Source organism: Vicia villosa, unplaced genomic scaffold (assembly GCF_029867415.1).
Source record: "Vicia villosa cultivar HV-30 ecotype Madison, WI unplaced genomic scaffold, Vvil1.0 ctg.000060F_1_1, whole genome shotgun sequence".
Classification (NCBI taxonomy): Eukaryota; Viridiplantae; Streptophyta; class Magnoliopsida; order Fabales; family Fabaceae; genus Vicia; species Vicia villosa.
Genome location: NW_026704990.1, coordinates 1,537,026 through 1,563,800, shown reverse-complemented (window position 1 = coordinate 1,563,800; position 26,775 = coordinate 1,537,026). Strand labels below are relative to the sequence as shown.

The window sequence follows — 26,775 nt, the reverse complement described above, 5'->3', positions numbered from 1 at the left end:
ACATATTTTAAGAGACTATCACACATTCCATAGATTTTGATTATCAAGCATATATAGGCCGACATTGGTAAAATTAACAATCATCATAGATGGGTATAACTTTATAATCCATTGGGCTAAAACTTCTCGAGAGAACTATGATCTATCATGATTAGGACAGCACATTGCCATAGAATTATAAAGCATATACGCCAACAACAAATAAACAATTTGTTTGTCTGGTTGACCAAATTCTGCTCTAAACATGTGTTTGATGAAAACTTTCAAACATGAAATGAAGTCAACCACATATATGCAGAATAAATATTTAATTATCCCAAAACGAATAATAAAAAGGATAGATGCTGCAACGCCAGAAAACTATTGGAACTACAAAACTATTTGAAAAGATGAACCCATCTATGATAGCTTTAAGGAAATTGGAAATTATCATGGCGTGTTGAGATTTGAACTACAAATGAGTGAGTGAGGAGACCCCAATTAATTGCCTAGAACAATAATAAGGGAAAATATATTACCAACATACCTTGCATTACAAGGAAGCGAAGATCATGATTCAATGCCACGATAGCATCGGCATGATGACTCATTCCTGAGTTTTCCCAACAGAGAAGTTAATTGGTTGCTAAATATATACTAAACTTTCCCATGGAAAAAAGAAAAAAAAAAGGAATGCATAAGTAAACCTTGATTACTAATGTTTGCTCTCTTCCTTGGCCAGAGTGATTCCGACAGTTTTAAAAGCTGCTGATTTTTATCATGTAAATCAGACGAGGAGGGCAAAAATGGATGACCACCATGAATCCACAGCAAAGATTTTTCTGAAGATGAAAATCTTTTCAAATTTTTGCTCTCCATCTATTTAAGGGAAGAGAAAAAAGTTAATTACTTTCTGAAAATAGTAGAAAATATAAACATTATGCTTAGCTTACCAAAAAATGGTTTGCAGCTTCAGGACAGATAGTCATAAACTTCTCGGCATCTTTCAGCAATGAATGCCAAGAAATTATCATCTGGTCAGACATTGAAGAACTGAAGTATCGCCAGAATAATACATGATCCTCAATAAGGTCAGAGTATAACTGTATTATATCATCAAATGATGTATCTTCAATGAGCTTAGGAGTTGATGCTACGAGTTTCATAAGGAATTCATCTTCCAACACATGAAGAGACTTCAAAACTGGACGAAAGTAACTCATTGCATCTGTAAAATTATACTGAATCTCAATAAACCGTTGCTGGTAAGTTAACCTTAGCGGATCAAAGCAACGAATGGCATTACAGAGATATTTAACTTCGCTGTTTGGTGCTGCCAAATCAACAAAATCTAGGGATAACAATGGCCTCAACTGCATATCAACATCTAGTTTGCTACGGCATAAAATATATTCCCAAATTGGATGTTTAATCATATCTCCTATCAGATTATGGAAGTTAGGGAAGAACTTTTTGCAGAAAGGGTGCAGCTGAGAACCAAACCAATCAAACCTGAGAAGATATAACTTCAAATCACTTTCCGTTGCTTGTTCAATTGTCCAATTAGCTGCAAATAAGAGCCTTTTGTTTGCCAATTCTGAATTGAATACAAATTCACTTTCGCAGTGTGACATTGTCCCAATTGAAGTCTTAGGAAACTGGATATCATGCAACAGCCTCATATCCATCAAATATGGCCTGACGTGACCACCAGTAGTTTGCGAAATATCTCCCGAGTGCCTTCTCTGAGCATTTTGGTATTCATGTGATGCATATTGAGATCCCAGGAACTCCAGATACATGCAATTCTGTTTGATTGAAGCTTCTTTTGAGTAATATATATAATCTCTTAACCTTAATGTAACTGGCCATCCTCCTGGTAAGCCCAAAGGACATTCTGCCAAAGGATCATATCTAGACAAACCAGTTACTGACAAATATTTTGATTTTGCAAAATTGATAATTTCTTCCCCTTTGACATAGAATGACGAGAGATATGTATGCTCCCAACTCAACTGTAGACTCCAGATGGGACGGCATCCATTCATGAGAAGCTGCCAAAATAGATGGACCCAGTGTGAAAGTTCAAGATATGTAATGTGAATATTAAGCTTGGAACCTTCACTTTTAGCATACATGTGGGCTCTGGCCATTGAATCAATCAATTGAGCAACTGGGATACCAGATAAACTGAGAAATCTGTTTACATCTTTTAGTTCAATAATCTCAGGACTTCCACTTCTATCATCCAAAGCCCAGTATGGCTCCATCATAAATATTTCAACTCCTCTGTTACGCATAGCTCTAGAAACCTCACCATAGCGAGGATTAACTGTGAGAAACATGCGGAAATTTTGGTGTGGGTGGATAACCAACGGATTTCCATCAACAATTCCACGCTCATTGACCGTGATTGATCCATTAGGTTCAACTAAAGAGTTAATCCTATCAAGAACCTAGAAACAAAAACAAGTAGCAAAAAAAATTATAAGTACAGATTGATACTGCTATCCACAATAACTTATGACAAATAATTTATATCAAATATTTTCAAAGGCTGATAGTGGATGATGGTGGTCAGCCAAAAATCTGCCATAATAATATGGTAGATGGCACCGTGGCCTATGACACAGAAGCATGGCTGCTACAATAAAAGTATAATACATAAAAACTACCAAAATAGAATTGCGGAATATAATAAAAATAACTAAAAATAGAACATAAAAATACACACTGATAAGCACAACATCACACCCAAATAAAAAGTATCAATATTATATGCATCACATACCGTGGGATTACATAAATTTGCATTCTCCAATACAATCCATTCCCCTCGCTCTATAGCCTTGATCAGTAATCCTGTAACCCATTCAAATTTTGTGGAAGCCAACCTTTTCTGATCATCTGCTTTGAGTTTTAAAATTGTATGCTTGACCAAATCAAGATCCCGGATTGAATAAGATAAGAGAAGAGAATTCTTTTCAATATACAACTTTAATTTTTCAATGATCTCGTCTAACAAACTAAGAGAACAAATTATATTCTTCCAGTTTTCAAGATAACTTGAAGCAGAAGTTAAGTTCTCAAATTTAGATGAAAAAGCAACCCATCTTCTATAAAAATCTGTTTCCATAAAAGTTGCTCCATTTGAAACCTCCAGTTGCAAACTACAGAACTCATTAACATAGCTCTCGATTTTAGCAACAACTGTGCGAAAGTTACGCAAGGCATCATATTGTTCAAACGATCCCAGCAATTCAGAAATATCAGTGGCGGATGAGAGATTTACTTCATTCAGTACATTTCCTGTTAGGGCAGCAAGTAATCTTAACAATTTAGTTTTCCCTGAGCATGATGGGCCAACCAAGATACATAACCATTGACGCTCTACACAAAGAGCTGCAGCTTCCAAACTTTGACAAATTTTAGGTTGTATCAGGAGATGATTGCTTGAGGTAGTATAAAATTGGGTGATATTCCTCTTAATAGCAACATTCCCCACAAATAAATTATCTGAATTGAGTTGAACACGAGGATATGGATTTATAGATGGTGTCGCCTTAAATACCTCCTCGAAGACCCGTAAGACTTCTTTGCGATCAGCTGCCGTACGCATTCTTTGAATATAAACAATGTTCAAGAAGGAATGTAATGCCTCCAAATGCTTAGGTGCACCTAAATTAAATACAATGAAACATCAAGATAAAAGAAAAGAATTCAGCATGGGATATCGGTAATAAAAGGAAAAGCTGGAAAAACAGAAATGTCAAATCAGAAGCATAATGAATTCAAATAACAGACCTTCAATTATCTCACAAGATCGAAACACATCGCGAAGATTAAATTCCCATGGGAAGCCATCCTTTGCAAATTTTTGATTCAGCATGATTTCTTCGTGCATCCTTTTATTCAATAAGATCAACATTGAAAGTAAAGGCTCCGGGATAGCTGGAAATTTTGATTTGCAAATTGACAGATAATCATCCTCAACTAGCTCATCCACATATACCTATCATCCACGACCAAAGAGCACTTAATGCATCTTGTATATTTAGCACATAAAAAACATGTCTACGAACAAAAAAACATATTTTTACAAACATAATAAATTTGAAAGAAGGAAGTAATAAGATTTCCCTATGGTTTTACAAGATTTTTAAGTAACTTGGAGTTTGGATTTTTCTAGTTAAACTTGTTTTGAAGTCCTCCTTCCAACTTCTCGAGGACCCCATTTAAATACAAAATTAATATTCAACAATCATACCTTGGTAAATCGATTTAGGAATGATCTTGGAAGGCCTTTCCGGCCACCTCCTTGATGTGATGGATTCTGACACGCAAAAATTCTAAATGATGGAGGACACTTATAAGTATTACCCAGCTCCGGTATAAACACCTCAGCTCGATGGTCCAGAATAGCATTCAAACCCTGTGTCAAAGAGTTGTGTTACAACTCATTCTGTATGCTGGTAAAACCCTTACTCCCACAACACAAAATTTGAAGAAGAGAAATCGGAAAAGCAATAATTAAGGTAGAAAGAATATAATGGTGCTGATAAAGAGGTGATGAAAATGAAAACAGACGAACAGGTAGAGGTTAACATTTATCAAGAACTTACTTCTAAAACAGATTGTGGGGCAAGATTAAGCTCATCCAGCAAAACCCAACAGCCTTCCTTCAAGGCCTGCACAGACATGATAACTTGAAGTTAAATACATATCAAAAGCAGAGAAGAATGCAATAACTATCACTTTAAGACTTTTCAACCTGCAATAAAATCCCATCAGACCAAGAAAACTTCATCCCTTCATCACTTTCCACAGGTAAATCAGACCCCAGCAGATCCATCATATCAGTCTGCACCAAAAATACATAGAAAAATAAAATTCCACAAAGGACTTTGCAAAGACAGAACATGTTAGGAACCCAAAATTTGCATTGAAAAGATAGAACACTTTTATTAAGAAAAAAGAAAAATAATATGAGAGACCTCTCCTAAAAGGGTTTCCCCTTGTACAATAAAGTCACTACTCTATTCACATTCACAAAGATTACAATAGTTTGTAATACCATCTCTAACTTCATAACCTGCCTATTTATACACAATAATCTTAACTACCCCATTAGCTAATAACTTCCCAAACTAACTCCTTATCTCAAATTCTAACACTCCCCCCTTTATTTTCTATCCTAACAGAAAAAAAGTTGGGTAAATTATTACTGACCTGTTCAGATAAGTTTATTCGCACAACTCTATGCCCAGAATATTTACCCAAGGCAGTGATTAGACTTGTTTTCCCAACACCTGGACTACCTTCAAGTAAAACTGGTAACCAGCATCCAAATAAAACACAAATATAAATATAATTTAAATGAGAAATTGCTGATGGAATTGAAAGAGAAAATAAATAGAAAAAAACAGTAACCCCATGCAATAACACTCCTCTCCATTCATGGTGGATTCAAGAGAGAAGCGTCAGACACATTGTGGATTTAAGGTTAATGTGGACAGACTTATCTTGCATTAGCAAGAGACTGGTGGTAACACAATAACATAACCAGTAGATAAGATAACAGAATATAAGGATAACCAAGATGTAAATAAAAAAACATACCAGGCTTTGGAAGCTGCATAGCCCGCAAAACTCTAGAGGCATTCCTGCGGGTGGTCGGCGCTTTGAATTCAAACCCACCGTCCTCACAACTGCTGAAACCTATATAAGCAGAAAACAAAAGTCATGCAGAATAAAGCACATGTGGCTATCTATATGGTTGTATTTCAGAAGAAAAAAATATTTAAAAAAGGGAGCAAAAAAAGCTACAGTGTGGGGGAAAAGTCAATCCTTGTAAACACTAAAAGAAAACAAATAATTAAATAAAACCGAAAATAAATTCATCCATGATATCTCTCTATCTCTTCAACAGTAACACAAATTCAGTAGCTAGATGACTAATCTCAAATATATCACTACTTGGACCAAATTAAGCTTTAATGTGACAACAAAGAACTGGGCAAAAAAAACTAAATCAAGCAACAGTATAATATATATTTATTACCTTTCTTGATATAGAAAGGATCAATGCCAAATAAATCATCATGTTGCTTATCATCATTATCTGGTACATCCAAGTATGTGCCAAATTCACCCCAACCATAGTTCCCCATTCTTGAAAGTTTTGAATATAGTAAATTACTTTCATCGACCTGTAGCAATAATCCAGTTGCCATTTACAACAAATTTTTAAAAATAACAATATGAAGAGCATGAATTAGAAACAATAAAATGTTGATTTCAAGAGAAACAGGAGCACGTGTATAAAAAGTAGCAAGTAATATTACTCTTCATAAAAGTGATTCCGATCTAAGACATTATACATGTGCTGAGACATTAAACATTTCGACAAATGTCACACACCAAAAACAACAGTTAAAGAGCATTATATCTCCTAATAACCTTCAATAATACATCAGTGTTGGTCTTAATAGTAGCACTGCCCAATCAGATGACTTCGTCTTAGAAGACTTGGAAATGAGAGATAATGTAGGATGATAACAAGGAGAGAAACATACCCCCAGCTTTTGTAGAAGAAAGGATAAACATTTCTCCCTTAGCTCTCCAGCATCCTTTTTTGAAATTCCTGTCCCTGATAAGTTGGAAAACTCTCAATAGATCAGAAACAAAGAAAAAAATAGTGTAATTACTCGAGGACTTCAAAGCGTGTATTAAAATTATTAAAATATGTTGTGTCAACACAATTTGTGAAATATCTATGTAGCTAGATAGTGTCTCTGTCTTTAATATCTTGTAGTCCATAAAATGGAGCTTACATGAAAGATTGCATAAACATTATTCCCTGGATGCCACTGATATTTATTCTTGTAAAATACAGTACTTTCAACATCAGAAACATTCTCTCCCAAGAAGTTTATTTTCTGATTAAAAAGCTTGGCAATAGCTATGCATATTCCGTTTCTTTGTGCTTAGTGACTTTTGTTTGGAGGAAGTTAATTGCCCTTTGGATTGTTGATGAATTATAAAAACCAAAAGGTTTATTTGCGAGTTGGTTTTTGGAGGGTTTTGGAAGGGAAGACTTTGGAGGGCTACATCTATATTTTGATACAAATTTAATACTTTAAAAAAATTTAATTAAAATAAACATGATACATTAGTATATATTATCATATAGATTTTTTTATTTTTTAAAAATATCAAATTCATATCAAAATATATATATATAGCCCTCCAAAGTTTTTTCCTCCAAAAACCAACTCGCAAACAGACCCTAAGGAACTTTGGGGTTGTTCTTGAATTATAAAAACCCAAGGCATTTCATGACAGCTCTAGCAACCTAATTTCCAAATCAACAATCGTATCCATCACAACTACAGCAGCCATCCCCCTAAACACCGTTGTAAACCCAATCCTTTAAACAAAATATCTCTTTACCAATATCAATAACACGACCACAACAATCATAACAAAATATTAATTTCATGTACTTTTAAAATTGTGATACTTCGAGAAGGAAGATATTGCAGATTTCCTCTAGAAAATGTAGATCATGAAACTAAAAAATACAAGATGCCATATTCACTCAAGTATGGAGTAAATTATTCCAATAAAAACAGCATTCATGCCTCAGCTTCAATATACTAAGCAAACAAACAGATGCTAAAATTGAATGAAGACATATAAATTAGTGTAAAGTTGCGTAAGATATCAAACATAAAGTAATCAAAGTCAATGATTCAATATAGTAATGAAACAAAAAATAATAGAAGTTGAAGAAATGAGCAATCACTAGAAACTAAGCATACCTAGACTTAACCCATCAAGCAAAACAAGAAATGCTCCATGAAGAAGTGCATGTTCGGGTCCTAAGCTTCCTTCCATTACATCGAAAAAGGAAACCCAGGAAATGAGATCTCTGACAGTAAGCATTCTCCCTGGATGTAATTTGTTGAACCACTGAAAAATATAAGAATAATAAACCAAATTAACAATAATATGTGACAAATCAATGAGCAGTAGTAGAATAGCAATATACAAATATACTTATATGCTGTAAAAATGCAAAGCAAGAACCATAACCCTGAGCCTTTTTCATAAGGAAGAGCAGTTACATGGTTCAATCTAAGATACATAGAAGGAAGGAAACTAATCATCCTAATGTCCACTCTAACAAATTCAAAAGGTGTTACTGAAGACATAACAAAGCTCCATCCATACAACAACAACAATAAAGCCTTATCCCACTAAGTGGGGACCGGCTACATGGATCAACATGGATCAACTTTCTACAAAGCTCCACACATAAAGTTGAAAATTCAGCCTTCATTGTGGTCCACCCCTAGTCGCCTAATTGCAGCATTTGAATTGCATCTGAAATTCCACCAACATTGCGGTCCGCCTCTAATCGCCTAATTGCGGCATTTGAATTGCAGCATTTAATCCCTCGTTGAATGAGATATAGCCCGAACATATGTTTTTAAGTTGAGGCAATTCTCATCTTACAAGTCGGTCTTATAAGGTTTAGCTAGGTCCAACCATAATACTAAGACATAAGAAATGTGGAAACTAAAGAATATTTTATAAAAAACTAAATAAACAATATAGGGGAAAACGGAAAATGCAAAATAAAACAAATTACAGATTTCGTAAGAAAATAAAGTAGAAAGAGAATGAACTACAACTTAGCCTAAATAAATGTATATGATATGATAAGGACAAGCTTCTAATTAACTAGCCAAACAGCCATGTAAAGTGAATGGCTTGTTCAACATAGGAGACAAACACATTGAATGGCAAGGGTGATCAGCAAAGTGGGGAATATTGTACAAGTAAAAATGTCTGAATAATGACTACAACAGTAATTTCCATGCAACATACCTCCCAAAAACTAATCATAGCATTAACAATGAGTAATAGTCTCTCTTGATATGTGGGGTCTCTGAACTTGGAAATTCTGCATTTAAATCAAATAAATCAATAATTAAATGTGTTCATCAAAAAGCCTTTCCTCTAATAGTTAAAAATAATGGTACCTTTCCAGAGCAATTCCTTTCAGGTCATCTAGATCAATAACAGGGGGAACCCATATCTCTGTGAAGCGATTGCGTAGTGCTGGAGACAGCTCTTTCTTACCATAATCACCACCAGGGTTCATTGTTGCAAGAACAAAGAAATTTGAATGTGCCACAACTTTCTCAAGATCAGGTCCTCCTTTCTCAGCCAAAGACTACAGCCAAAGAAATCAAAACTCAGAAACTAAAAGAGTGAGAGGAATTATGACAAACAATAATGAAAAGAAAATATCTACCACCAGCAATAAATAAATTAAATTTACATTATCAATTATTATGTACATGCTCGTGTCAAAAATGTGCTCAAAATATAATATTTTAACAGAGATAAGTATTGAGATCATCATTCAATACACCATGAACAGTAAAGCTCTCATATCCCTAGGTAAATCTTCCTGATGCGCCTTTTGGGCAAGCAGGGAAAGGAGCCTCATATATAATTGACTTACTAGTGTCCTTTCTGGCTCCAACACACTATTCAATCTCTCAAGTACGCTATCATCCGCCAAGGATATCTCATCCACTAGAAAGAGATCACCATCTTTCATTGCTTTTATAAGAGGACCATCCTGCCATTCAAATATGCTCTGCCACTTATGATGCAAGGCATCAAGGTCCAACTTTAATTGCTCAAAAGCATAAAGGTCTTCTTTGCTGACATCCACGCTACAAACTCGGCCTACTTTATATTTCATTATCATAATATTCAGTAGTTCAATAGTTGAAGAAGCTTGATCTATGCCAGAAGAAATTAATTGTGCCTGAAAATGACAAATCAGCACTTGCTTTGTGAATAATGACACTGAAAAAGAGAAGTGAAGAAAACAAGTATAGAAAGGAATGGCTTTCTGAATGCAGTGAAATATATTACGTATATAAAAGTCAACTTAAATGCTAAAGGTCAACTTATAATCTCATGTCTGGTCTGGTTGGAAAATAATCAAAACACTCACATGGTCTTCAGGATAGTGTGTAAAAGCCTTTAGTTTCTTCAACTGTTCAATAGTCTCTTCATAGTTAGAAATCAATCTAAATTTGTCTCGTATAGGACGAAAACCCTGCAAAACATCTTCTAGTCAATACTTCTGATAGTAATAGTGCATAGAAATAAACACAAATCCAACTCCCTTTTCAAGTGTCGGTATAAGTTATATGAATACTTGGACGAAAAAACATAAAAAACCAACCCCTATAAAATCAGATGTTTCTGTATACTGATGACAATTCAAGATATGTAACTTCGACTGCAAGTGAGCATTTAACAACTGACAAACAGTGGTCTTCCCTCCACCTGTTTCCCCAACAAGTAGCACAGGCTCACGTAATTGAAAGCAACGCTCCACGAGGAAGTATAGCTTCTTCATACTTTTAGTCAAGAGTACCCTGCATATGCAAAACCATCAGTAAGAGATAATGAGCCAAGGACTTTAGTCAACACGAAATATGCAACAATAAGCCAATACCTCCCAAGGCTCTCCGAACCCCCTAAACCAATAATTGAATTGGAAGAAGAGCTGTCTCCAGACAATATCTGAAAAACAGTTAAGAAGCTTGCTGAGGATATATTTATAGTTCATCCTTTTCAATCCTTAGACAACAGAAACTACCATAGATTGCCCGTAATCACTAAAATAAATAGGTATTCTGAATTTAAATCCAAATAATGGAAAACAAATAGAGTGAATCTTTACTGGAACTACACAATAAATGGCTTGTTACAAGTTGAACTATTTCATGCAAAGATAAACTGTAGTCAACAAGCATGCACTTTGCAGTAAAGGGTAGGAAAAAGCAGTGGCAGCTCAAAGCATACAGAAAGAAAAATAACCATACCTGACCATATAAATTCTGTATGTTTAGTTTAACCCGAAAATGTTTTTCTAGAACTACTTGAACAATAGATTTCTCATCCTCGTCCCGGAGCCGTTCTGCCAAAAGATAATAACCGTCTTTTGCCAAGTCTTCTTGAGATTTACAAAATCTTTTGTAACGATCAGCCCAACGAAACAAGTCGCGAGGAGTTATAAATCCATGTTTCCCAGCAAAGACTCTGCTACTCTGTCTGTGCATCCGAAGCTCCTTCATTACTTCAACCATTTTTGAGGCATAACTTAGGGGAATTTCACATCTCTCCCCCAATATCTTGCTCAGCTCGTCATCAGGAATCTCACCAACTTGAATCTCTATGAAACGGTTGCGAAATGCCCGAGACAACATTTTTCGCCCACCATAATGTGTAGGCGGATTTTGAGTTCCAAAAAGCATGAAGTCCGGATGCGCTTTAATTGTTTCTTGCAGTTCAGGAACAAAAAGCTCTCTGTTATCATCAAGTAATCGGTTCAATGCTTCCAGCACATCAGATGGAGCCAAGTTAAGCTCATCCAATACAATCCAGTAGCCGTTTCTTACAGCTTTTACCAAAACACCTTCATTGAAAACAAGCTTTCCACTAGCATCAGTTACATAAGAACCTAGATACTCTTGCAAGTCGGTGTGTTCATGATTATTGATTCTTACAAACTCATGCCCAGTTACGGAAGCAAGATAATGGACAAGGCTAGTTTTCCCACTAGATGTTGGTCCCTGTAAGAGAACAGGGTATCTCTTTATTAGAACAGCTCGAGCCAAATTACCAAGATGCTCCTCGACACTTTTAGTTTTGACATAGTTTCCAGAATATCCATCGGATTTGAAGGTACTTAAATATCTGTGAAAAGGTACATTTGAAGGCTTATTTCCCCCCAATAAAAGAGACAATATCTTTTGCCTCATTAAGTCCGCACTAGATCCATCCAACAATGTGAGGAAAAACAAACTAAAGCCATCATATAAAACCTTCTGAAATCCAAAATCTCTCTCTGCTTTCCTTGTATACTCTAGAGCACGATAAAGGGACCTTAAACTGTATTGAGGTTTCTGATTAGCACCATCCTGCAGCCTCTCTTCAGATTCCTTTTTTGATTCTTTATAGAAACGCACAATTTTATTCACCAGCTGTATATGGCCACTATTAATGAACTGACTAATAAATAGACTTAAATCATTATCATCCAGAACTTCATCGACAAAATATTCAGTAAATCTACTCCTTAATGACAAGGGCAAATCCCGTTTCCCTGCGTCAGTTGCTGGATTCATACAAGCAAATATACGAAAGTTTGGATGACGGTGTATATAATCAATATCACCTCTTTCAGCTAAACACAATGCCCCATTCTCCCCTTCTAGAACGCCAATTATTCTCTGCAAGGTTTCTGGAGGAGCCAAATTCACCTCATCAAGCAAAATCCACCCACCATTTCTAAGAGCAGTTACAAAACTTCCTTCTACAAATGAAAACATCATCCCAGAAGATGGATTATTTTTACAGATACTGTCAAGTTTTAAAGAAAAACTCTCCCAGGCCTGGAAAATTTCTTCTCCTAAAGGTCTTTTACGCTTTTTGGATGGTCTAGCTCTGATATGCTTTTGTGACCCCTCAACTGTTAGTTGCATTCCTCGAAGTAGACCTACCCAATCCTTGTTATTTAAACTCTTCTCTAGATAACTACGAACTTTTGAATTTTCCTGTACATACCAAAAAACAAATAGAGCTATTAACAATAGTTAAACACAAATAAATATAAAAAATACCTCTATAGAAAATGTCCCAGCGAATAGAGCCTTTAATAACAGCTAAACACAAAACACAAATAAATATAAGAAATACCTCAATAGAAAATGTCCTAGCGAATAGAGCCTTTAATTCCTGATAAAGGTGGGAGTAGACAAACTGTTCATCCACAGGCTTGAATCCTCCAAGTAAGTCAGCAACATCACTTTGCTGACTCATGTTCTGGAAAAAAATGATAAACAACATCATGTCTCACCCAAAAACTTTAATACAATTTCAAAAAATAGAGCAAATAATAGAGCAATATGTAACAGACCAAAACAGTAAGCTTCTGACCAAGCCTTAAAGCCAAATTTTGAACAAGTGTAGTCTTTCCGGTACCAGTTTCTCCAACCAAGAGTACAGGTTCATTATGCTTGACAGAACAAGCTATGCGCTCTAATATAAACAAAGAACTACGGATCTCAACAAATGGTATTCTGCGTTCATGTGACTGCATATGAAAAATAAAAGTAAAGTCAAGGAAACATGAGACCTTTCCGGAGATGTTATATCATCATTATTAAAAATTGTCAGCAGACTATACTTACTGGTTCTTTTTTGTATTGGAGTAAAACCCGGCCTATTTTTAAACCTGCGACAGAATCCTGCATTTACCATCATAAATTAGAAACTGATGAGGCAAAATAATGAAGCAAAGGCTAAACATCAATAAATAAAACCTGATATATTGGTTTGTCAAGGGGATATAAGGTCTCAGCAGCAGAATCCCATGTTTTCCACAACTTTCCTATCTCTTTCATTATTGATAACCGGTTATCAAATGAAGCTGGAAAGGCCGCAAATACATCAACAGCCTGAGATGAAATACAAGTTACACACATGAAGTAACTCTGAAACATGTGATAAAAAAGTTAAGAAACAAAAAAAAAAACAGACCTCTGTGTATATATAATTACATTGCTCTTTTGACAAGCTACGATCAGAGCAAAAACCTAACCCAGTAATTCTTTTACACCATTTTAAGAGATCCCTGCCATGGAGAACCAAATGGACATTAATCAAAAGAAAAGTAACAATAGCACAGGCAGCTTATAATTATTCTTAATACCTTAACGAGAACCTGCCGAGACAATAAACAGAAGAGCTTTCAGGGTGAAAACCCGCTATTTGAAATATTGAAATATTGTTGACCCTTTCAAAGGTTTCTGCCATAAAAATATTTTATCACAAGATATTAAAAAAAGGAGTTTGAATAAACGGCTATGATTAAGAAAATAGATTGCCGACCATATATTATCAAAATTGTAAATCAATACCTATAAGTTCGCTTGCATGAAGCTCCAAATCAGGATACCTCACTTTGACTATATGTTGCAGATCTTCATTTTCTGGTGGTTGAATTATTATTCTTTTCCAAAGGACACTAAGTGAACCTTGACCTTAAAGGACAGCCAAAGTCAGGATCTAGTTCATAATTCCAACACATAAAACAATAGAATTTTAAATCAACAACAATAGTAACCTATAATTCCCACTCCATGAACTCTACAACATTGATCAAGAGATATCATTAGGCTATATCAAAAAAACAGGCTATTAATTGTTTAATTCTTTTAAACCTACTATTTATTAGAACTTGTAGATATTTATATTAATGACTTGATACTATCAAGTGATGGCTTCACTCAAGTTTGGGTAGCATTTTATTAACAATCTTTGGGAAGAACAAGAGGTACCCAATATTTCTGTATTTTCTTCTAGTCTTGTTTGCACTTATCCTATTAGAATTACAAACAAAGAGTCGTTTTCTTTCATCTGACATTCATCCATCTCTTGAACAATACATAGTTAGCACTCCCAAACTTCAAATGAATTTATGGTGAGAAAGTAAACGAATAAACAACACAATATACCCCAACATAGAAAGAAATAAAAATATTGCAAAATAAAAACATGAATGGTTAATGTAAGAACCTGCACTCTCAGAAGAGTCAAACTTAGAAACAGCAATAGTAGAAAACATCCTAAAACTCTCAGCCACCTTTATTACCTGCATTTGTAATACTTAAACAATTGATGACCAGTAAAGAGGAGTTGAGACATAATAGGCATTGAACGATAGAATTTATCCATCTAGAATTCTAGTAAGGTGTGCATTCATTTCCTAGAGAAAATATTTATCGTATAAAATATGACCACTAGTAAAGCAAGAGGAGTGGAAAATGCTGAGGGATTTGGCCATTGTAGAGCATAAACCAGACCTCAATGTTGCTTTTATTCTATCTCTTACGCATCAGAATGATCGATGTTAAGGATGCAGCCTACAAAATGCAACATGCGATTTGATTGACCAACTGCTTGAATAATTAGACCATCGCATACTGCTAGGTGAAAAGGTAAAGACCTAAATTTTCGGTTTTATGCAAGTTTGGAAAAGGCCTCGAACTTTTCAGTCAAGAAAAAATAAAACTACAAAAGTTAGAATTTTATGCATTTGCATTTGAGTATGGTCTTATGCTAAAACCTGTTGGCTGACCTACCAGGTTACCACATGCTTAGCTGATTGACATAAAACTTTCGGATTTTTCTAGGGGTGTAGTGAACAATGCTTTTTTCTAGTCATCATAAAAAATAAATGGTCTAGCATACAATGCCATAATTGCTTCAAAACCAAACATTTCATCACCCAAATGTTTGTCTGCTTTAGTTGTTACTAGTATCACTTCAATGATGATGACTTAGAAGGCCATATTTTTTATTAAATAAGGTAAGAATAGAATGCAACATGGAATCCACACAAAAGTAGCATAGAACATGAAAGAATTAAGATAACAAATAATTATTGCTTCTTATGAAATGATCTGGTCGTAGTTCATGGACCAAAAACCAAAAACTGAATACAATTTACTTTATTTAAGAAAAGAAGCAAACAGCAAAAAAAATCACCTCCCCTCGTTCTGTCATAAATGAATCTGCCCCTTCTAATAAAGGCAACAAAATGGAGTGTACATCAGATGGTGCTTTGTTGATATCCTCAAAAACAATCCAAAATCCGTTCTGTACAGCCTGCAGTAACAAAGACAGTATACACAGATGAAATTCTAGTTAAGTTGTCTTCGGACAGATATCAAAAGATCTGCATGAGTTAGATATGAATGCAATAGTCATGTCCAAACCTGAGTAAGTGACCCAGGCTGCCACCTAAACTCTCCAGGCCTATCCGTACAGACATATCCCCCAACCAATGTTCTACCATCAATCTGATCGTCCATCTGGATAGACAGAACTGCATAAGAAGATAAGAGCATAAACAATTATTAACATAAACTGATAGGAGAAGAAATTTATTGAGTTGAAGAGAAAGAATTATGAGGACTAAAGAGGATAAGAAATCCTCGTGAAAAAGAACAAAACATTAAAGATGAAAACAAGCATTAAAAAGGAGACAGCGGTGAAATATTTCCAACTCCTTGCACCCTCAACGTATCTGTTAGAGAACCCCGTAACAAAGACCATAAGCATTCCACACCTTTGTATTGCACCATGAATTCACAAAATGAACAATAATTTCCAAAAAAAAAATACTTAAGGTGGTTTAGAGGATAGTGCATCTGCTTACATCCTATTTTTTTTGTTTCTGTTAACTGTATTTGAGTCCTAATGGAATTTTATTTGACTGAGAATTTAAAAAACAAGCGGGTTTGAACTAATTCCACCATAGCATGATTATAAAACCACATTATTATCATTTCCGTAAAAGATATCATGACTAGCTAGCCTTCAAAAATTGAGGAAACAAAAGGAAAAAAAAAAATCTAAAAAATATGATCTTCCAACTAGTCATGCTCAGTCAAATTAAAGCCATGAGCAAACAATAAGAATAAACTACTAACGTTAAAAGGTATATATTACAATGTACCTTGGTTATGACTATCCTCAGCCAGCTTAGCTATAAGAGCAGATTTTCCAGAACCAGAGGGACCGTATAACAGAACCGGCCACTTCTGACTTGCAGCTAGTAGAACTCTTTCATAACTTTTCTTTACAGCTGATGTCAATACGAATGTATAACTTACGGATATATCATCCCTAAAATTATATACAGGATATCAAAATTAAGTGGTAAAATGAAAATAAAGTAAGAAATCAGTCCAAAGAGAAACTACAACAACAAAAAAGTAAAATAAGGGGCATTTAAGGAAGTTCAAACAGTATGATTGGAAGCAGCTGCATGGTGTTTAAGTTACACTACCGAATAAAATTACACAAGGCACAAAATAGACCAAAATATAGAGTAAAATAAGGTGTACCTTGTGACAGCACGCTTGGTCCTAAAAGGTGGTTGCACCTCGTGGACCTTTGGTGAACCAACAGGATGATAATTACATCTTAAAGAATTTAAACAGTTCTCTTGATTGAAATCCATGTTTCTATTAGGAGAATCTGACATGTAGTCTGCTGTTGGTTCAACCAACCAACCAGCTCTCTCTAGTGTTGTGTCCCCACAAAACTCTTCCCAGCTGAATAAGGCAGGTTGAAGATTATCATTGAACATGCATTGCATTTTGAGTACAACATCAAAGCAAAAAGAATTCTACAATACTGACCGCAATAAACAGGCAGATGCTTCCTGAGCTTCAATATTCGAGCTTTCAATGGCTCTTGAAGCTAATTTGAACACAACTTTTAATATATGAAACCTGCACCATATCAGGTCTGATTCACAAGGCTTTTTTAAGGGTTCTAGAAAACAAGACCAGTCCCAAAGCTTTGAGAATTTTTCAGGTTTCAAAAGAAGGAAGCGGTATGATAAGCGAGCAACATGCAATCCATGGGGCTCAACCTGAAAAAAGAGAATAGTACCAGGTAATACACAGAAGCATATCCCAACCCTCTTTCTCAACAAAAAAAAACATCACAGATGTACTGACCATAACTTGCTCCCCTGAAAACCTTTCAAACGGAGCAGGTGCAAAATGGAAATAGCTTAATACAGAACTGCACAAAAGAGCAAATTAAATCACAATTTTGTAACTTATTAACAAATAACAAATTAATTAAGAAATGGTATATTCAGATCACTATAAATTCTATATTCGGATTATTAGAAATTTTCAGTAAACAACGAATATTATCCATTATGAAAAGGGTAAGCAGTATAGCTTCAAAAATTAGAATTAATACATACAAGTATATGACCTTCAAAAAGAGCCAGCAAATTATAATACAAATTTCCAAATATAAGAGGAAAACTATTACAAGGGCTCAATTGCTGTTGATAGTAGTCATCACTTTTCTTTTTATAAGTAGTTTTCTTCAAAATGCTAAAATGGAAGAATTATTACAAATAAACATCAATACTATCCATATGCTCATGTATAAACTGCACACCCGCACACATTCGATGATGTAGCATTGTTGTTCTTAACATTATTAAATTATTATAGAATTATCGCCAAAAAAAATATATGATATCCTCCTAAAAGAAGGTACTGAAAAGAGATATAGAAATGGAAAACAAAAATAATCATGCAATAAATCTCTCCCCAGTTATCCACATGCAGGAGTATGCAGCTATCTATATTTTTGTATTTTAAATATAAACTTTCCATGTAATTGCAATATAGGAACACCGCATAAGCATTTAGGAAACAAAAGAAGTAACTATCAAAACTTCCAATAAAAGTGTTTAATTATTACACGAGGCTATTTTAAAATCCTAACAATTTTTCTACTCATTCCAAAAACAGCATAAAAGGTACATTATAGATGGCTCTTACTAGTTACTACCAATATTTTAAAAGAAATATACCAACCTCAGAGGCACAAGACCCATTTCAAGAGCACGACAAAAGGCAAAACAAGCATGCTCGTGAAGATCAAGACCCATTCCCCGTTCAACACAGTACTCTACAATATTGGCAACATCATCCAAGACAATGTCAGAATCAATTTCCATAGCATCATCCACAGTATTAGACCTCAAATTTGGTACAAGACGAAGTAAAGCAACAGCTTTATCTACAAAATTTTGAACAATTGGCCGGAAACATCCCGCCAATGGAATTGTATAACTAGGATGCAGAAAAACCCCCACTAGCTCGTTAACCACTTCCTCTTCTGTTACCAAACTCCCCTGTACACAACAATAAACAAACAAATAAATACTAATTTAAGCAAAAAAGTTCCATACTAATAACAGCTTATATAAAATCGTAAATGCTCTTGTGTATTTAAAGCAGGGTTTGGATTAAGATATCAAAAGAAATTATGATAGTAGTTGAATCTTCTGTAATATCAACACCTCTGGAAAAAAAACGTGTGTGTACAGGGACACATACACTGACACTTGCGATTATGAATTTATTCATTTTTTTCAAATTATTACTGATGTCAATGTGTCAGTGGACGTGCTTCAGAAGTTGAATTGCATGAATTCAAATCTTCATTTTACAATACATATACAAAAGAAACAAACGAAGTGAATTGGCCACGTATGATTACGTTCAATTTATTCATTTTTCTCACATTATTACTGATGTCAACATGTTAGTGTCTGTGTTTCTTAGGTTGAATTGCATGAATTCAAATTTTCATTTTACGAATAATTACATTAATTAAACACTTGAACTTATATGGAGTACATATACAAGAGAAAAAAATTAAAGTGAATTGGATATATAAAAAATAAAAAAAATAAAACAGGATTGAAGATTGAAGCTATGCCTTCTGAGCTAACGAATCAATCTGAGGAACAGACTGAAGCTTCGGACAACGATCAATCAATCTCCGAAGCGAAGAATGAACGCTGAAACTTCCGTCAATTGACATTTGAACCTAAAAACACTGTTCTAACAAGATGAACTGTTAATAGATTAGTGTATATAAAAACAAAATCGAAAATTAAACAAAGATAAATTGCTTCTGTTAGATGAAATTCGGTGTTGAGATCGTGTAGAAGATGATTGAAGATGATGAATTCGAGAGTCGATGATATTCAGAGGCTCCGTAGGAAAAAGCTGTGAAGTGAGGTGTGGTGTTCAGCGGTGAAGGGTTTAGGGTTTAAGCTCTGTTTTATAGTTTTCTTGCAAGTAGGTAATGATGGCTTAATAGCACGTAGGGAAAATGAAAGGGGTCACTTTAGGTAATTAAAAAACATTTTTTTCAACAGAACAAAATAATAATAAAAGTGTGTTTAGATCAATTAATTAAAAAGATTTTAAAATTTTAATCAATTAATTAATTCCAATGGTATAAAATTTTCCTTTAAGAAATATTCTACAATAATTATTGTTTAAAGATTTAAATTATATATGTATACTAATATGAGTTTTATTCTCTCAAATAATTAATGGTTGGTTAATGCTATGAAATTTGAATGATTCCATAATAGGTCTATTAAATGCATAGAATTATTCCATTTTTTGGAAAAAAATAATCTTATAAAGGTGGTTTTTGATTAATTTATTTTGTTCTTTTTAAAATATTTCTACTAAAAATACATTTTAAAATTAAATTTAAAAATTTGGGTGATATTTATCATATTTTAAATTTTTAAAATAGAATTTGAAAAGTTGGGTGATACTTATCACGCTTCCTCTTTCAAGAAGCAAAGTTGAAATTCACATGATACTCTAAAAAAACCGTTTCAATTAAGTTTGTCATTAATAAATCATTATTACTATACTGAGAAAGTTTGTAATGATTCTTCATATACTAATGTACTCTCTATTAGTAATTATTATATTTCAAATGATTCTTCATATATACTTATATAATGTACTCTCTATTAGTAATTATTATATTTCAATTCCGTTTTCACCGCGTGTTAGATTATTATTATTATTATTATTATTATTATTATTATTATTATTATTATTATTATTATTACTCTAATAAAAACATAAGCAAATTATTATTATTATTCTATTTTTTTCTTTTTGTTTGAGGATTGTTTTTATTTTGAACAAAATTTTTTTTAGTTTTGGTTATGAAGTTATGAATATGATGATGAATGGTATATCGAAAAGTTTGAGTAAAAATAAATAGATTCCTTAAAAATATGGAAAATTTTGACTATAAAATTTGAATGATTGTAATTAATGGAAAGATATCTCTAAAATAAATAAATAAATAAATGAAACGATATCACATCTAATATGTCTACTTTCATAACTATTGTATTTAATATTTTTTATATTTTCAAATATTGTGTTTACTAATTAAAATCTTACAATTAAATAATACATTAATTTAATTTTAAAATTTTCCAATTATTGTGTTTAATAGTAAAAGATGTTGATAGTAAATGTACATTTAATTAGAAAGAGTATTATCCAACAAAAAATATTGCAAAATTTCAATCATTAATTTAATTTTTTTATGCAAATCAATCCGTTTATGATGTTTTTACATAGACTTTATTACTAAAATAAATATTTTAGTCATTTACTAAAGTTTTATTTAAATTTTTCTTTTGAAAATTTAGTAATACATTAACTATAAATAAAACTACTACTAAAATATAATAAATTATATTAAAATTTCAATTTATTAAAAGATGTTAGTTTTTTCTATGATAAAATTATCATTTATACTAAAAAGTGTTATAAATATTTGTATATGATAAAAGAACATGAGACAATTATGATAGAAACATACATAAATTTATTATGAAAATTTGAAAATTGTCATTCTTTTTACATTTCTACAATTATATATTATCATTTAATTAATTAGTACACATAATATAAAGTTTTATCACCGCATCAAAAATAAGTTTTGACTCTTTATAAAAATGTAAAAAATAAAATACATTAATTATGATAATTTTAATTATTATAATAATACATTAAACATAGAATTTTTTAAGCATTTGACGAGAGCTGTCATACATTTTAGGTTTGAAAAAATGAGCTAATATCTCAAATAAGTTTAATAAATTTTATTCTCTAACTATGTTTAATTTCTTAATTAAAATTATATTTTTTTAAACTTATAAATAATATTTTTATATTATAATAATATGCATTAAATGTAGAAACTTTTAAGCATTTAACGGTAGCTGTCATACATTTTATATTTGGGAAAATGGGCTAATATCTTAAATAGGTTTAACTCATTTGGATTAAACTGAAATTTCTTAACTCATTTGAATTGACGGGTAGGCGTGAAAGTATTTATGAGATACAATTCTTGACAGATCATTTTGACGGGAACTGTCATACATTTTAGGTTTGAAAAAATGAGCTAATATCTCAAATAGGTTTAATAAATTATATTCTCTAACTATGTTTAATTTCTTAATTAAAATTATATTTTTTTAAACTTATAAATTATATTTTTTATATTATAATAATATGCATTAAATGTAGAAACTTTTAAGCATTTGAGGGGAGTTGTCATACATTTTATATTTGTGAAAATGGGCTAATATCTTACATAAGTTTAATTTTCTTATAGAATTAACTCATTTGGATTCAACTGTAGTTTCTTAGTTCATCTGAATTGACGGGTAGATGTGAAAGTATCTATCCGATACAGCTATTAACATATCATTTTAATGTATATATTTTAACTATTTCTTTTGTTACTGTTTTATAAAATTGAAGTTATAAAAATAATTGACGGGTAGATGTGAACGTATCTATGAGATACCAATTATTGATTGATCATTTTAATGTCTATCTTTTAACTATTTCTTTTGTTACTTTTTTATAAAATTGAAGTTATAAAAATAATTGTACGTTTTATTATAAATATGAAGTTGGTACATATTATTAATATAAAATTGAAATTACGTGAATATTTATGAACACATAATAAGTTATATAATATTTGATATTCCTAACACGTGAATTAAAATTTGATAAATGATTATAACTTATATATATATATATATATATATATATATATATATATATATATATATATATATATATTAATGTTACCCATTCTTTGTATCTATATATGTTACACACTTTATTTATTTATTTCCAAAGTTTTGATAAATATAAATCTTATTTTATGCATTTTACTATGTAGGTATATGATGCATGCTTTGTTACTGATTGGTTCTGATAATTTAAGAATATAGCATTTGAAGAATATACCATCTATATGTTTTATTGTTTTATTTAAAGAGTTAAAACTAAAAGTTCAGATGTATTATTAGCACTTTCGTTGTTAACTATTAAGCTTTAGGGATTAACATGACTAAGTTTGGGTTACATTTTGATTAAATATATATGTTTGATATATATAAAGGAACTTTTCAGGTCATAATTAGATACATGTAATGTGAAGTCCCGCCAGACCCGTGCGATAGCACGGGTTTCCTACTAGTTTTAATCAGTTTAAATGATTTAATTGGAATTATTTATTTTTTATAGAGTATTAAATTATTCATTGGTAAATTTTTTGAATTATTTCTATAAATTTATTAAAAAAAATGGTCAAATTAATATTTGAAAATTAGGGATCATTTTGTAATTTTAAAAATTTAAAGGATTAATTTGTATATTTTGAAATATATTTAAAAATTAATTTATAATTTTTGAAAATGTTTGGGATTAATTTTAAACTTTTTGAAAATTTAGAGACTACTTGTTTTAATAATAATAATAATAATAATAATATAATAAAATTAATTTCTCGAGTTAAATCAACATATTTTACATTATATCTCACCAATTTAAGTCATTGAAGAGTTGTAGTAATGTAATTGAGGAATGTCATAGGACGAGGGAGACAAGCATGCCCTTTGTCCTTCCAGAGTCATACATTTACTAATTCGATGGCCCTTCCTTAGGTTTGAGCGCCATTAGTTTGGATTCATCGCCCAACTTCCCATTTATCCGTACACAACGCGCGATTGTGGAAGGAGTGTATATTGGGTCAATAATCGGTATTTAGGAAGTTGTGGTATTTAACTACACCTCTTAAATTTATGGGTATTAACCACTCACTCTTGTTAAGATTGTCATATTCTATAGAGACTTGTCTCACTCGATTTAAGGCCTTTGGGGGACAATAAATGCAACAGTACCACATTACTTCGAGAACAACAAATAACACAAAGAAATACATATATACAACAACTTCTCATCCCACATGAGCTACCTCTCAATACCCTAACAACCTTAAAACCTCTGACAACCCTTATCTACTAAGGGTTGTCACGTATATTATACTTTTATACAATACAATTGACGACCACTATAGGGCTCAGCTAAAATTGACTTAGGTCATCCTCTCGACATTCAACCAGAGTATTGTCTTTGTGCTTATCCAACATCATGGTGAATAAGAAGACAACTATTTTGATCGGCGAAGACTCTAATATTAAGGAAATTCTCATAATAAATATGTATGGATTACATTTGTCGTCATAATCAAACTTTATAAGATAATGTTCATTATATCCAACTGCGTCAGAAGGGGATATGTATGGTAGATGAGCTGAAGCATTGGATCCCCAACCTCTATCAAACAAATATGAAAGGTGCATGTCCTAAAGAACTTTGAACAGCCACTATTGGCCAAATTTGATGGATGCATCGACTAGTACGAGCATGTGGCCTCCGTTAATACTTAATTGGCCATCATTGAAACATCGCACTCTTAGAAGTGTAGTATTTTATCTGAAACCTTTAGAGACACATCCCTGATATGGAATATGAGCTTCCACATGCTCCCTGTCATAAGCTATCAAAACTTGGTGAGAAAAACTCATCCCTCAATTCGCCGCAAGCCGACACTGAAAGCTAATCATCACCACTTTATTCAACATAAGTCAGGGTCCATCAGAATCATTCAGGAATTATCTTGCCCGCATCAACGAATATACCATAAAGTTGATTGAGGTAATGCACGAGCATAATGTTACATCAAGGGCGAGGTAAGTAACGTTAAGAAGAAGGTTTCTAACACAAAAGAGTGAGCTATGGGCACAAACAACTCATGAAATAGCTATAGTATACATCACATATTAGAGACAAAACCTCCTTTAAGCAAATTGGAAAGCTTGTGGAAAGCTCCACGCCTCTAAAAACTCACCGAGATGAGATATGGCGTTAATTAATTCACATATATGACATTGCTCAATGATAAGTGCCAAAATGTTGTTATTTTGAGTATATAATTGTGGCACTTATCGATTCTATTCATTCTGATTTTGTAATAAAATCCCCACTTTTGTGTATATATTCGCATACTTTAGTTTTCATTTGTTTTATGTATCATTTACTAGCTTTTCTTTATGTTTTTGTAGGTATTTTATATTTTGGGAAGCTTGGAATGAAGCGGGCAAGTTTGGAACACTTTGGAGTAATTTTGGAGCCATTTTGGAGAAGTTTTGTTCAGCAAGCTCCGCTGAGCGCCCGTCCAGCACGCTTTCCAGTGGCGAACCAATTTTCCTGGCCGCTAAGCGGAGGTTCTGGCTGCTAAGCGGAGCCCTGTTTACTGTTCTAGATATTTTTGTAATAAGTGTAGTCCGCTCAGCGAGGCTTGCCCGCTAAGCGGCCGTAGCAGAAATTGTGTTTATATTTCTTCATTTGTAACATTTATAGGGTATGGTTTTGGATAGTTTTTGGTTCCAACTCCATCATTTTCATTCTTAGATTAGGATTAGCTTGGAAAATAACATTGGGTCATGCACTTGGAAGATCGGAGGTGGATTTCTCATTAACCGGAGCTGACAACCCGTGAGATGTTTGGTTTATCTCTTCTATTCTCTGTGTATTTCTTTTGTGCTGGGTTTGTTTGTATATTTACTCTAATCTTATGTATATTTACTGATTATAATGTTATATTTAACTTGCTTTACATATCTGTGTTGATATTATCTTGGATTTTTGCTCTATGCTGGGATTTAGGTTGCTTTAGAGATAAACTGCTTGAATCTTTATCTAGGATGATAATCTGTTGGTTCTGAACTCTAGAGATATATTTAGAGCTAGCATTCACTGTTTGTATTTGTTCTTAATGCTTTCGTGTTAAAGTGGCGCGCGAGAGATCGCCAACGCGGGAATACGGATGTTCTCGTGAATTCGCGTTAGAGATAACCTTAGTTGTGAGATGATCTCGTTTGTGTTCCAGAGATGGACGCTTATGTGAGAGATACGTGATGACATATATGAGTATCGTAGGTTGAGTATAACGGGTTGGTAAGTGTATGTTTGTGAAGAGTGAATATATTTACATTCCTGATAAGTTATTTCTCTTCTAAGAATGTGTTTATTCTTTTCCTGTCTATATCTTTGTTTACTTTTTGCTCATTCAATTCAAAGCTCGAAACCATAGAAACTGTTGAATGGCATCTCTCCATCTCTGAGGACGATAATTTCCGGATCAATATTTCCAAATCTTTTTTGTTGCTTGCCCTATACTGCATTCAACACTCAACTACCAATACCTAAGGCAGATATCATTGGACCATAGCCTAATAGTTTGTGTAAGTTCCACAAAATTAAGGGGCACCACACAAAGAACTACTTGCAACTCAAGTAGGGGATAAAACATCTTATATAGGAAGGACATTTAGATAAATATGTCAAGTGTAGCCCTATTCAAGAAGTAGGATGCTCTTGTTCTCAGGGGCGTGAGGGTCACAAGAGTCCCAAAGCTAGTCAAGGAAATGAGGCAAGTGGGAAGGAGAACAATGGGACCGTTTGCTACATGCTAAGCACCATCGCATAAGAATTCACTGGTGGCGAAGAAACTAGTTTCACTTAAAAAAGATACTCCATAGAAATTCTAGTCATCTACAATATTCCAATTGGCCACCAAACAGGAAACATCGTTGGTCTAAGGCCTAAGTTAACCTTCTTCAAGGAAGAAGCAATTGTCATTCTCACTCACAACAATGGTTTGTGGGGATATTTGTTTGATGTAATGAATGGGAAATCAATAAAGTCCCGATTGATCAAAGAAGCTTCGCAGATATCCTCTATTGGGATGCATTCTAGAGGCTTTGATAGATTTGGACCATCTTAAGCCCTTTAAAGGATCTTTGGTAGGAGTCTCAGGCGAGCTGATGCAGGTGAATGGGTATATAACATTGAATGTTGTTTCGGGATGAAGGAAAATGTT

At 33.2% G+C, this 26,775-nt stretch overlaps 1 protein-coding gene across 2 annotated transcripts in view; it reads right to left on the bottom strand.

Moving 5' to 3' along the window:
* The window catches only part of LOC131623372 (midasin-like), a 37,809-nt gene extending 18,005 nt beyond the window's left edge, over positions 1-19,804 (bottom strand). For both annotated transcript variants that reach the window (XM_058894389.1, XM_058894390.1), the window contains exons 1-36: positions 19,411-19,804; positions 18,501-18,820; positions 17,616-17,682; positions 17,292-17,527; positions 16,995-17,204; positions 16,604-16,773; positions 15,861-15,970; positions 15,631-15,750; positions 14,659-14,734; positions 14,001-14,123; positions 13,793-13,889; positions 13,621-13,714; positions 13,404-13,538; positions 13,272-13,328; positions 12,998-13,174; positions 12,778-12,903; positions 10,902-12,635; positions 10,532-10,599; positions 10,256-10,451; positions 10,022-10,126; positions 9,518-9,829; positions 9,030-9,223; positions 8,875-8,950; positions 7,803-7,953; positions 6,555-6,628; positions 6,041-6,188; positions 5,599-5,697; positions 5,209-5,309; positions 4,751-4,840; positions 4,602-4,667; positions 4,247-4,411; positions 3,784-3,991; positions 2,771-3,657; positions 933-2,435; positions 687-858; positions 527-592 (exon numbers count right to left, since the gene is read on the bottom strand). In XM_058894389.1, the coding sequence (XP_058750372.1) occupies positions 527-592; positions 687-858; positions 933-2,435; positions 2,771-3,657; positions 3,784-3,991; positions 4,247-4,411; positions 4,602-4,667; positions 4,751-4,840; positions 5,209-5,309; positions 5,599-5,697; positions 6,041-6,188; positions 6,555-6,628; positions 7,803-7,953; positions 8,875-8,950; positions 9,030-9,223; positions 9,518-9,829; positions 10,022-10,126; positions 10,256-10,451; positions 10,532-10,599; positions 10,902-12,635; positions 12,778-12,903; positions 12,998-13,174; positions 13,272-13,328; positions 13,404-13,538; positions 13,621-13,714; positions 13,793-13,889; positions 14,001-14,123; positions 14,659-14,734; positions 15,631-15,750; positions 15,861-15,970; positions 16,604-16,773; positions 16,995-17,204; positions 17,292-17,527; positions 17,616-17,682; positions 18,501-18,820; positions 19,411-19,515 (8,638 nt within the window). In that variant the 5' untranslated portion in view covers positions 19,516-19,804. The remainder of the gene's footprint in view (positions 1-526; positions 593-686; positions 859-932; positions 2,436-2,770; positions 3,658-3,783; positions 3,992-4,246; positions 4,412-4,601; positions 4,668-4,750; positions 4,841-5,208; positions 5,310-5,598; positions 5,698-6,040; positions 6,189-6,554; positions 6,629-7,802; positions 7,954-8,874; positions 8,951-9,029; positions 9,224-9,517; positions 9,830-10,021; positions 10,127-10,255; positions 10,452-10,531; positions 10,600-10,901; positions 12,636-12,777; positions 12,904-12,997; positions 13,175-13,271; positions 13,329-13,403; positions 13,539-13,620; positions 13,715-13,792; positions 13,890-14,000; positions 14,124-14,658; positions 14,735-15,630; positions 15,751-15,860; positions 15,971-16,603; positions 16,774-16,994; positions 17,205-17,291; positions 17,528-17,615; positions 17,683-18,500; positions 18,821-19,410) is intronic.
* Between the last annotated feature and the right edge of the window lie 6,971 nt (positions 19,805-26,775).